The sequence below is a fragment of the Salvelinus namaycush genome, chromosome 24, assembly GCF_016432855.1.
Source record: "Salvelinus namaycush isolate Seneca chromosome 24, SaNama_1.0, whole genome shotgun sequence".
Taxonomy (NCBI): Eukaryota; Metazoa; Chordata; class Actinopteri; order Salmoniformes; family Salmonidae; genus Salvelinus; species Salvelinus namaycush.
Genome location: NC_052330.1, coordinates 10327533 through 10341153, shown reverse-complemented (window position 1 = coordinate 10341153; position 13621 = coordinate 10327533). Strand labels below are relative to the sequence as shown.

At 40.3% G+C, this 13621-nt stretch overlaps 1 protein-coding gene across 1 annotated transcript in view; it reads left to right on the top strand.

Annotated features, from left to right (window-relative positions):
- The first annotated feature begins 3480 nt into the window (after nucleotides 1-3480).
- LOC120019690 (receptor-type tyrosine-protein phosphatase kappa) overlaps nucleotides 3481-13621 on the top strand; it is a 165806-nt gene continuing 155665 nt past the window's right edge. Inside the window, exon 1 of the mRNA XM_038963078.1 lies at nucleotides 3481-3651. Within this exon, the coding sequence (XP_038819006.1) occupies nucleotides 3579-3651 (73 nt within the window). The 5' untranslated portion in view covers nucleotides 3481-3578. The remainder of the gene's footprint in view (nucleotides 3652-13621) is intronic.

Sequence of the window (13621 nt, the reverse complement as noted above, 5' to 3'; positions counted from 1 at the left end):
ATTATATCTGTGACAAATTTGTAACGTATTTCCGTGACACATTGGTGCGCGTTGAAATGTCTCCAAACATGATAGTGTAGATATACAGTATGTTCCAGGGTAGATGTGTTTAACAGAAACCTCATTTAAATCACACAGATCACATGTTTCACCTGCTTTCACCTCTCATTGGTTTTCTGAACACACAAGTCAGTCACTGTGGAACGTAGGGAGTATGTAATCATCACTAGGCTGTATACATGTGTAAACCTGTTACGGCCAGTTGTCATGTGTATGTGCATGTTCATACATTCATTGTAAAGTGTGTGTGTGTGTGTGTGTGTGTGTGTGTGTGTGTGTGTGTGTGTGTGTGTGTGTGTGTGTGTGTGTGTGATCTGTCACCTTATCATAAGGCTTGAGTGTGAGAGCATCAGAATTTCACCAAAACCGAGATAAAAAGACAAGATTATTTTAGAGTTCAAACAAACAAAACAAAAGGAAATGAACATGATTCTAAGACTGAAGGTTAAAAACTGGTTGGCATTGACATGTCTTTTCTTCACCAACACTTTTATTGCTGCTGAGTAATGTGAGCTGGGAGTATTTTTGTGTTGCTTGTCTATACCATTATTGTATTTCATTTATGATCATTTGGAGTAAAGTAAAATTCCCTTTATATAACCAGAAAACAATATTGTGACTGAAGCAATCAAAAAACAGAGTCTCAAGAGTCTCACCAAAGCAGTCTCAGAATTATCATAAATAAAATACAACTGGTATATATTCAACTCACTGATGATGTGTTGAAATGCCTTGTGGTATTTCAGGGGGGAAATGATATAACACTGTATTGTGTTGTGTTTTAAATATTGTGTCATTCTAAAGGGTGTGGTCTGGTGTGCTCATCCAGTCATGCATTGTTTACACATCATGCTTGAAAACAATGGTTCACATAGCCATGAGCCTGCATCTCAGTCTGGGAAATGAAACAAGCCCATTGAAGTGCACCATGTGATGTCAAACAAAGAAGTAACTATCAAAATCTCATGAATATCTTCACAGGAAAAAAAAGCCTGCCAATATTTGCTGTTATTTAGCTAGTCTTGAGGCTACTTGTAACGGGCTTCCTCCTTCTCCTCATCCGAAGAGGAGTAGCAAGGATTAGACCAAAATGCAGCGTTGTGATAAGACATGATTTTTAATCAACAAAACAGAAAACACGACGAACACTTGAATAATTACAAAACAACAAACGACGTAGACAGACCTGGACGACGAACTTACATGAAACACGAAGAACGCAAGAACAGGAAAACTGACTACATAAAACGAACAAACAAACAAAACCGAAACAGTCCCGCGTGGCGTAACATACACTGACACAGGAGACAACCACCCACAACAAACAATGTGAAAACACCTACCTTAATATGGCTCTCAATCAGAGGAAATGAAAACCACCTGCCTCTAATTGAGAGCCATATCAGGTCACCCTTAAACCAACATAGAAACACATAACATAGACTACCCACCCAAACTCACGCCCTGACCGTCAAACACATACAAAATAACAGAAAACCGGTCAGGAACGTGACACTACTGTACATATGAAGTACCTGTAACCTTAATACCAATGTAGTACTATTGATTTCATGTTCCAAAAAAATTCTGATTGAAAAGTCAAACATGATCCTAAATGTGCTTGCTGACTAGCTGTGAATTAATTAGATTCATGACCACCATGTATTTTCCTAGTAAGGAAAATAGCTTTTTTTAATGAGCCAGGCCAAGCTACAGCCCTCTGGAACGCTATATATCTAGTCCTGGTTATCAAAAGGGATGTTTGAAGAGTGTGTTTATGTTTCTTTCCCTTCTATTTCACGTATGCCGAGGCCTGGCCTGTTGTCCGTGAGCACCTTTAAGACATTCACTTTGTTGTCTACGTGGCTTGTCTCTTTCTTTCCCCCGCTCTCTCCATTTCAAACCTTTTCTCTTTCTTTCCCCCGCTCTCTCCATTTCAAACCTTGTCTCTTTCTTTCCCCCGCACTCTCCATTTCAAACCTTTTCTCTTTCTTTCCCCAGCTCTCTCCATTTCAAACCTTTTCTCTTTCTTTCCCCCGCTCTCTCCATTTCAAACCTTGTCTCTTTCTTTCCCCCGCTCTCTCCATTTCAAACCTTGTCTTGATTCGTCAGTCTTCTATCACCTTCCAGTCATGTTTCCTCTGTGTGTAGGCAGGTAACCTAGCGGTTAAGAGCGTTGGGCCAGTAACCGAAAGGTTGCTGGTTTGAATCCCTGAGACGACTAAGTCAGAAATCTGCCGATGCGCCCTTGAGCAAGGCAATTAACCCTAGTTGCTCTGAATAAGAGCATTTTCTAAATGACAAAAATGTCAAGTGTGTTTCAGAGAGAGCAAATCGGGGTTATTTGGTAAGTGTTGCAAGAGCAGAGCTGACTATATGCTGTCCAAACATTTTTGACTCCTGAATTTGGCACCTTCCAAAGGCAGCCCACCCTCCCTTTGCAGGGAGATGTAAAAGCAGCCTTTGATTTCAGCTGTTTACATGGCAGCCAGGCCTGCTTCGCAATCCCTCACCGAAGAGTCAGTGCGTCTCATTGGGGAAGAGCTGAGGGTCAAGTATGATAAGCCTTTAGTCTGACAGACTTACAGACTCGCGTACTATGGTGTGTAATTACAAGCCCACAACAAATACAATCATGTTACGTTTCCTCTCTTCTTACATCTCTCTATCGTGTCATTGATCAGACTGACTTGACACCCAAGATGGCATGGAGGCAGCAAATTGCCAGCAGTCACACAAGTCTGCCTAAAGGGACCAATACATGGAGATCAGTACTTCCTATGAATTAATGGGAAAGTACAGCAAATTGCTGCTGTTGATTGATTGGTATGCTACAGTAACCAGGGATTTCAAGATTTGATACCTAATTAATCTACAACTCATATTTCCAGTTCAATTCAAGTCCCTATAGTGTCTGCAGAAGGCTTCTACTGAGTTATTACAAGTAGCCTACCCTGTCCAATCACCAAACAGCTCACTTTGCAACTGTGAAAAATTACCTTTCCTTTTCATGAGACATCTATAATCCCTCCCTCCGGTAAACCGGGTGAGTATAGTGGCACCAGTGTACCACTTTCTATGAATTATAGTGATAAGTGGCACTGTCATTGTGAATGGGTCTCAAAAGCTATGCAATTTTTGAATTAATGCATTTCATGGATCTCGTCTATACATATTCATCCGATTCAAGTTAATCAACAATTTAATGCAACACAAATTCAACTGGATACACTTTCTGTTCCGTTTGGATAGAAAAAGACGCATGAAAACGAAGCAGCTGTAGCACTTTGCCAACATTAGGGGGAGCCTGCTGTCGGTCTCAGAGCCTGCCGAGCAGCCAAATCTCTCCGAGAGGAGCCGTTTGAATAGGTGACAATGCTGACGTCATGGACTTTCACTCCACTCACGGAGAAACAAAGTATCCGCAAGAGTGAAGGGGTGAGAATGGAGCCCGTGAATCCACAGGAATAATAAGCGTCTCAAACTGCTTTAAAACTTGAACAACTCTATAAACAAACATGGATACATTTAGACTTCGCTTCATACTACTCTACTCTTCAATTCTAAGCGTCGGGGCTCAATTCACGACAGGTAAGGATCTTTAAACCTTTCTGTGAGAGAGACTGTACGAGCCGAGCGTAGAGGAAAGTTGGTGGTGAATGTTTTTAGTTGGAGTCATTTAAATGAAGGTGTGGACTGTTGCATTTCGATGTTCCGGAAAAACTTGATACAAAAGCAGAATTAGCCTTTATGTCTTTTCCAAGTCTGATAGCCTAATGTTTGTGAGATTGTTCCGAATCATTGCTCCAAAATCGGGTCCGATTTCTCCCGTGGCTTTACTGTAGGAGCAAGTTACCATTCAGAATATACGGTTACGTCCCAAAATGTTGCCACCTAGAACGAAAGTATTTGAGTCTGTCCTGACGTCGCTGCGTGCACCCATAGACTATGTCGCCAATTTGAAAAAAGTTATCGCATCCATGATTTCTGCATGATCACAACATTGAAATGGACAATTTGATCATAACAGGCAAAAATAGCAGTAAATAGATTGTTGTAATTTCGCATTATGTTGCATACTGTAGCCCAATGAAGATGTTGTGCAAACCTGAAGTCATTGAATTAACACCAACTTGCCATTTAGGAACTTTACGCCAAGAATAGGCTGGCTAATGGTGAGACTGAAAGTAGGAGCCTGCTGTCTCTAACTGTTACCTTAAATATGGCATGATATGGTTGTACAGTAGGCCTAATTAACAACTTTTTGGACACGAGAAAGACTGGTCCTTATACGAATAGGCTACAATGACTCAACTACCTGTATATAATCTATGAAAGCCTAATTCTTCCTTATTACATGGAACCAAAGGTAAAAGTCAGTTTGTTTAGAAACATGAATGAATACAATGCAACATTGTGATTACAGATGAAAGCTTTTGCCCTTTTGAACTTTCGCAGTGACCTTTAAGTAAACAAGCAGATCGTGGAACCATACAATAATGCGTCACAAAGTTACTCTCAGGGTAAAAAAATATATACTTTTTTAGTATGTCTCAACTCTTGAGGGTCCAATGTGTTTCACCTTCAGTTGCCACATTTTCATCTAAATTGACAAAACTGTAGTTCTTCATAAGTGCTCTAAAGATAAAAAAATAAATAAACCACCAGTTTTAATGGCTAAATCACTCATTTAAACGGCTTATATATTTTTGTAACCTAATGTTTAGACTCTACTAGACTATGTGGAATAGTAAAACATATTATTAGCTTTTTCTATTGTGTAAATGAAATCCAATACATCTCATACTGTGTCCCAGGGGACTTGCAAAACAGCAGGGGGGGGGGGGGGGGGGGGGAGAGTCCTGTTTTCTATAAACCATTCAAAATGTTAATTCTAAAGAAACCTGATAAATGCTGTTTGTCATTTAAATAGATGTTCATTCCATTTATTCATTCCCAATCATTTAAGATTGATGTTTAATGTATCTTTTATATTTGTATTGCAATCCATATGATCTCTTTTGAAGCAATTTTCCCATTTTTGGAATTCTTATTGAGAATCTGATGTGTTCAGATATAGTGGGGTCTGAAATGATTGACACCCTTGATAAAGATGAGCAATAATGACTGGATAAAATAAGTAATTCAAATACTGAGCTATATTGTATGGTCCAAAAAATTGGGAAATTATATAATTTGATACTAATACAATTGCTCAGAGAAAGAGATTTTGTTTAACAAGTAGTACATTATTTTCACAAAAAGGTAGGGTTCAGAATTATTTACACCCCTAAAGATTCTTATAAATAAAGTAGTCAAAAGTTTAGTATTTGGTCCCATACTCCTAGCATGTAATGACTACATCAAGCTTGTCTCTCTGCTAGGGCTGATCCCATTTAGATTGTTTGGTTGATATATTTTTTAGTCGAGCTGTGGCAAAAAAAAAAAAAATGTATGGCACATGTCTTGATTGACATGTGGACTAATCCATTGCGGAGGCCGTGGGGGTGGCACACCAGTATCACCAGTAGTACATTTACTGTTAATTCCCATAATTTCTAATCTACAATGTTTGTTTGGTTACGGTAATTTCTGTTAATATATTATTATTACAGTCTTACTGTTGTGATTGTAGGAGTGGAAACATTGTTTGCATAGCGCACAACCTATGCTACACTTGTGAGAAACAAGTTTTGGTTTATTTCATTCCATTTACGAGTTGTCAATTTATTCATTGTGTTTTCTTTGGAGCGCTCCTGTCAATGTTGAGTAAGGACGCGCACCTGATTACGCATATAAGTAGGACTAGGCTACCTGATCTTTTTACATTTGGCACTCCAAATGAAAAAAGTTGCCGGCCACTAGTGTAGCCTATTACTGACAACTTCGGGAGCGTAATGGCAGAATCTACGAAGGCATAGCGGCGGGGGGAGGAGGTTCAGGAACAGGTTTTTTTCTTATGGAAAAGTTTTCTTGATCTCTGGCTCCCTCTTGAGTCATTTGTGTGTCTTAATTATTTAATCACAGTGTGCTTAAAGCATCAGACAAGCTCAGTAGCCTACATATAATTGATTTTATTAAAACACAAAGGGTGTGTCTATATATGGAAAAATACAAGTTTAAAAAAATGTATTGGTTGAAAGAACAGACGACTCTTGGTCAGCCAAGATTCTTTTAGTCGGGGCCCACCCTAGACTCTCCAAACTTGTTGGATGCATTTGCAGTTCATTTTGGTTGTGTTTCAGATTATTTTGTGCCCAATAGAAAATGAATGGTAAATAATGTATTGTGTCCTTTTGGAGTCACTTATTGTTAATAAGAATAGAATATGTTTCTAAACACTTCTACATGACTGTGGATGCTACCATGATTACGGATAATCCTTAATGAATCGTGAATAATGATGAGTGACAAATTACAGAGGGTCAAATATCATACCCCCAGGACATGCTAACCTCTCACCATTACCAAAACAAGGGAGGTTTACATGTCTTGGGGGTATGATCTTTGACCGTTTGTAACTTTCTCACTCATCATGATTATTCACGATTCATTCAGGATTATCTGTAATCATGGTAGCATTTACAGTAATGTAGAACTGCAAATGCATCCAACAAGTTTGTAGAGTCACAAGCTTGATGTAGTCATTGTGTGATAGAAATATGGGACCAAATACTAAACTTTTTTTAACCAAATACTAAACTACAGTATTTACAAGAATCTTTAGGGGAGTCAATCATTTTGACCCCTACCTTTTTTGTTGTTGAATTTTTTAGTTATTATTGTTACAAAATCTTTCTCTGAGCAATTGTATTAGTATAAAATAATATACATTAAAAAAATCAGCATACAATATAGTTCAGTTTTTGAATTATTTATTTTAAAGTCATTATTGCTCACCTTTATCAAGGGTGTCAATAATTTCAGACCCCACTGTATGTAGTCAGATATGTAGCCCATAATTGTTACTTTAGCCTCTGCCTCTATAACCTTTTGGCCTTAGTCTCTTTTTTTAATTGCTGATTAACTAAGGGCCTCCATAAGTCTTTGCGCTTCAAAGCGCACACACACATGTTCTCACATATCTGTTTGAGTGTAACCTGCATCATCAGATTAATTCACCACTGGTTGGGGGTTGGAAATAGAAAATACAGCTGTCTATATAATTGCAGATGAATTCATCAGAAAATCTTAACCATGGATTAATTACATTAGAGTAATCAAAAACACACAATGACAAAAGGCAAATTACACATTTTCGAGATTGATTCGAAAATGATGTGATTATGCTGGCGGTATTATGGAAATGAACTGGAAGATCACTTTACATAAATGTACAATGTCAATTTCATAAAGCAATGCTGCTCTGCGATGGAAATATACAAATCGGTGTGCTAATCCACTTATGATTTATTTTCTGTTGCTTGCATCTGGCCGCAGCGCAAATGGGACAACCGGTGAAGGGTGAGTTACTAAGCTGTGCTATCATTCGACAGGAGCCCCTGTCCTGATTAATTGTGACCTGATGACTCCTGGCTGTTGGACTATGCCACCTTGAATGCTCAATATGGTCTCTGTGCAGATGTGTCACTGTATCTCCCTGTTAATGGCTCTCTCTTCGGGACTGGTTAGTGACGCTCTCACATGATCTGGGACAATAAACCACAGCATATAAAGGTTGACTCGATAATTTTTCTTATATAAAACAAAACATTTTCAAAACTTTTGCGGGCTACAGATCATGTGAGGTTAGCCAAATACCACACATTAATTTGGTTGTGACGTCCGTGGGCGATAACATGAAATAACAGCCGTTGTTGCAGGTAAGCAACACGGTTTCCTTCATTACATGCATGGAATAAATGGATTCTTTTTAAACGACATTCATCTGCAGTTACCCTTTAGTGTTTGCTTTGTAAAATCACTGTGGTTGCCTAAGTAATTACAGAGAAGCAAACTCATTTAGTTGCCCACCTATCTGAGAATCAAGTGTGAATGACTCTCGGGAGAGATGGCCATTAACCAAAAGGTAGACACTGCAGGAGATGAACAGCTGTTACTGGGTGAGGTGTATTCAAAATGGACCCCTAATGAGAAGAACACTATTGATGCTTTCATATGGTGAGTCAGCACTAGAAATAACTGGCCTAACCTTACTCTTATTGGTTGTTCTGACAAACAATTCATCATAGCACTTGCATTTCCAGTACATTTGTATGTTTTTACTTTGATATGTTTGTGAATTTGGCACAGGAGAGTGAGTTCTTTTCTCAGTTTCTCCAAGGCCTAATGGGATATCCTTCACTACATCTCAGCCTCAGGTTTTTTATGCACGCAATTTTCCCCTAGAGTATGGTTAGTTACTGCATGCTTTGTCCATTGTCTACATCCTGGTCTGGTTTAACCACTTCTTTAAAAAAAGGCAACTTGGTGCCATAAACTACTATGTCCCCTCATTAAAACATAGGCCATGGTAGACAATGGTCTTGTCTATTGTGTGAGGCAATACAGAGAGAAAGACCCCCCCCCCCCCCCCCCCTCTGCTATTCAATACCAATAAGACTCTTCTAAGAGTGGAAGTTGCTGACCACTCAGTGCAGCACTTGCAGTCTTATATCTTAGTTTTATTACAGGTTAGGTGACAGTGAGAGAAGTTGCTTATCTCAGCACCTGTGAGAGAATTGTATGTTTTTTATGCGTGGCCTCAACAAAATCTACTTGCAGCATGCAGCCACTTATTGTTCCCTTAGCTTTCTGAAGTTTTAGATTATGCATGGTGAATCAATACCTGACAGAATGTGTCAAGTGATTTTGCAACGGTATGGATTTTTAATTTGGTTTTCCTCAAAATCAGCAGCTTCCGTATTATTTCTCCCCTTTATTTATTTATTCAGAACTGCACCTGTAAGGGTTTTGTCAGCATGTTACCCATCTGCCAGTTTTTCTCGGGATTACGAATGAATAAGCAAGTTTGTTCTTGTTATAAACCCAACAGACATGTTAAACATAGGCCCACTGCCTTGAACAATCCATCCAATGACCCTTTTACCGTACAGTACTAAATGTCTGCAGTGTTTCCAAGGCCCTGTGCTCTTATTGTTTATTTGGCCCCGAGAGGTGCCCGCTCAGACAGATGTATTCTGAACTGGACTTAAAGGAGCATTTCATCCCTCTTCATGCTCACAGCAACACGGGCCATGGGCCTATTGTAACACGCAAGGCAACAAAAGCCTTGTGGAGTTACACTTGAAGCTCTGCATGGGAGGACAGTGTCGGTGTGTTTCTGCTCCCAGCATGCATCATGCTCCTGTCTGCTGGGTATTTGGGACAGGGAGAGATGCTCTGCAATTGTTCGTGTTCATTGCCCTGGTGAATGTCTCAGACCCCAGTTATCCCCAGTCTTTGTCATCACAGCATTTTGGAGATTAAAGCTGTAATGGTGTTTTTGGTGGTCTATTCTGATGCCTGCCCTTAAGCTTCTTTTGAAAGCTGACTGGACTTTTCCTAAGGGAGACTGGGAGTGAAAAAAAACGTCTGACGAATTAGATTTTTGGCTTTTTTGTTCTGGTTGGAGGGTTTAAGGAGATCGAAGTATCACTGCATTGACTCAATTAAGATGATCATACGTCATCATACATTCAACACCCTGTTCTGGGAAGTGCAGCTCCCATGTCCTTAATTTGACAGAAAAACAACTCTCCATTACTGTTGTCACAATAGCAGAATTTTGACTTCGATACCAGGTTTAGTATCACAATTCTCGATACCAAAACGGTACCACTGCAAAAAAAGAAGGCATATTTAATAGCAAAAGTCACAGAATGGCACTTGATCCAGACAGATAAACTCAGCTACTGCTCTGTTCAATTGTTGGGCAATATCATTACAGTTGCATTTTTTTTTTTTTTTACATCTGAGACAGCCATGTATGCATTAATGAATTATACAATCAATTTGACTTGACTTTAATCAGTCTAACTACATAATGGTAATAATTAAAGTAAATCTCTATTAATAAAGTAAATCTCTATTAATAAACTGGGTAAAGATATAGCCTAAGCCTATCCACAATACAGGTGAATGCATATTCAATAGGAGTGTGTGCATGCATTGAGTTATTGAGCTTGTTTTGACTGATGTTATGGGGCTACAGATTCCATTTGGGACTTATTTGATTGTACTGGTCAACAACATTTGCATAGAAGTAGCTTCTTCTATAAAAATGTGCGCTGTCTTTTTTAACCAGTAAATACGTCATTCACGAGGCAGTTAGTTTGCTGAGGCAATAGATAATCTTTGGGAGAGATGTGTGAGAGAGACTGAATAGTGCTCGCCAGCTTGTAGTCATAAACCTCGGAAATGAGTTACCTCTAATTCGAAAATGAATGGGAAAAGAATAGGGTTTTGCGATAAACGCCGAAAATAGGTCTGAGGTTGACACAGACAATATCAATCAGTAAACATGACCTTTATGAATTATGAAGCTTTTATATTTTTTCATAAATGCTTCAAAATTCACAAAAAGTGACGTTAGGTGATGAAGATTATCTCAATAAAATACACTGCTCAAAAAATAAAGGGAACACTTAAACAACATAATGTAACTCCAAGTCAATCACACTTCTATGAAATCAAACTGTCCACTTAGGAAGCAACACTGATTGACAATAAATTTCACATGCTGTTGTGCAAATGGAATAGACAAAAGGTGGAAATTATAGGCAATTAGCAAGACACCCCCAATAAAGGAGTGGTTCTGCAGGTGGTGACCACAGACCACTTCTCAGTTCCTATGCTTCCTGGCTGATGTTTTGGTCACTTTTGAATGCTGGCGGTGCTCTCACTCTAGTGGTAGCATGAGACGGAGTCTACAACCCACACAAGTGGCTCAGGTAGTGCAGCTCATCCAGGATGGCACATCAATGCGAGCTGTGGCAAAAAGGTTTGCTGTGTCTGTCAGCGTAGTGTCCAGAGCATGGAGGCGCTACCAGGAGACAGGCCAGTACATCAGGAGACGTGGAGGAGGCCGTAGGAGGGCAACAACCCAGCAGCAGGACCGCTACCTCCGCCTTTGTGCAAGGAGGTGCACTGCCAGAGCCCTGCAAAATGACCTCCAGCAGGCCACAAATGTGCATGTGTCAGCATATGGTCTCACAAGGGGTCTGAGGATCTCATCTCGGTACCTAATGGCAGTCAGGCTACCTCTGGCGAGCACATGGAGGGCTGTGCGGCCCCACAAAGAAATGCCACCCCACACCATGACTGACCCACCGCCAAACCGGTCATGCTGGAGGATGTTGCAGGCAGCAGAACGTTCTCCACGGCGTCTCCAGACTCTGTCACGTCTGTCACATGTGCTCATGTGCTCAGTGTGAACCTGCTTTCATCTGTGAAGAGCACAGGGCGCCAGTGGCGAATTTGCCAATCTTGGTGTTCTCTGGCAAATGCCAAACGTCCTGCACGGTGCTGGGCTGTAAGCACAACCCCCACCTGTGGACGTCGGGCCCTCATACCACCCTCATGGAGTCTGTTTCTGACCGTTTGAGCAGACACATGCACATTTGTGGCCTGCTGGAGGTCATTTTGCAGGGCTCTGGCAGTGCACCTCCTTGCACAAAGGCGGAGGTAGCGGTCCTGCTGCTGGGTTGTTGCCCTCCTACGGCCTCCTCCACGTCTCCTGATGTACTGGCCTGTCTCCTGGTAGCGCCTCCATGCTCTGGACACTACGCTGACAGACACAGCAAACCTTTTTGCCACAGCTCGCATTGATGTGCCATCCTGGATGAACTGCACTACCTGAGCCACTTGTGTGGGTTGTAGACTCCGTCTCATGCTACCACTAGAGTGAGAGCACCGCCAGCATTCAAAAGTGACCAAAACATCAGCCAGGAAGCATAGGAACTGAGAAGTGGTCTGTGGTCACCACCTGCAGAATCACTCCTTTTTTGGGGGTGTCTTGCTAATTGCCTATAATTTCCACCTCTTGTCTATTCCATTTGCACAACAGCATGTGAAATTTATTGTCAATCAGTGTTGCTTCCTAAGTGGACAGTTTGATTTCACAGAAGTGGGATTGACTTGGAGTTACATTGTGTTGTTTAAGTGTTCCCTTTATTTTTTTGAGCAGTGTATATAAGATCTCCTAAGCCTATGTTTAACTCAGTCCTTATTTTCTGCGTTTATCCAAAAACCCTACAAAAACTCCATTCATTTTAGGATTTGTCCAACGAACCATGGCGGAGTTAGTGCCTACAGAAAGACGACATTACGATTACTCTCTATAAGTGATATAAGTGAGAAACATATGACAGAAGTATCGAAAGTAACACAAATTCTAGTACCGAACCATTTTTCATGTTCTAATATAGTTTTGGTATAGGCCTACCATGCAACAGTACTCTCCATTGAGGTTGACTTCAATTCAACATGGTCTAAATTCTGTCAAATGGTTGCTTTGAACAAATTAGAAAATTCGAGGCCTGACCAAAATCCCCTGCTCAATGTTTGTGAGGGGGAACTTTAAATCACTTATCATGATTCTCTTTAGCTGCACATACTATCTCATGTTTCCATCCACAGTTTTTATGCGCGTAAAGTCATATCGTATTTTATTAAAATCACGACATCTGTGATGTCTGTGATGGACCGTGATGGACCTTTCGGTACAATTTTCTAAATGTGACTCACCACTTGGATTCGGTCTTATGTAGCAAAATTTGAAATTGTGTTTTTTACATTGGATTAAAGTAGAGACAGAGCTACAAAATTATATATCATACACTGCATTTGAGGAACAATGGGAAAGTAATTCTGCTTTGAAAGTTGATCAACTTGTAAACTCACTTTTGAGAAAATGGCCTTTGAATGTTTTGGTATCTAGTCTTCTTTATCTACACCCATTCAGATTCGTTCACACCCTCTTAAGCTTTAGCCCCACCCATCTCGTTTCGCTCTCTGAGCGCACACTTCACGCTCTGCCCGATTATTTGTTTACCTATGGATAACATGAATACAGCCTAACCAGCTCTGCTTGCAACAATTTCATTACACTTTTTTGCAGACGTTTACTGACACCGGCCATATTCAACAGGTGTTGTACACACTAATGTTAGCTAGTTAAACAACAATGAACACAGTGCCAACAATGCCACAGTGCTGGGAGGTAACCAACCAGGTTCAATGTTAGCTAGCTAACATTAGGCTCTAACTAGAACAGCAAACGGCACTGGGATACGAATAATAACGTCAGCTAGGGAGCCAGTCAGTTAACTTCTTATGGCTGCAATCCCGTTAACGGGATGTATGACAACAGCCAGTGAAAGTGCAGGGCGCCAAATTCAAACAACAGAAATCTCATAATTAAAATTCCTCAAACATACATGTATCTTATATCATTTTAAAGGTAATCTTGTTGTTAATCTCACCAAATTGTCCGATTTCAAATAGGCTTTTCAGCGAAAGCACCACAAACGATTATATTAGGTCACCACCAACTCACAGAAAAATTGAGCCATTTTTCCAGCCAAAGAGAGGAGTCACAAAAAGCACAAATCACTAACCT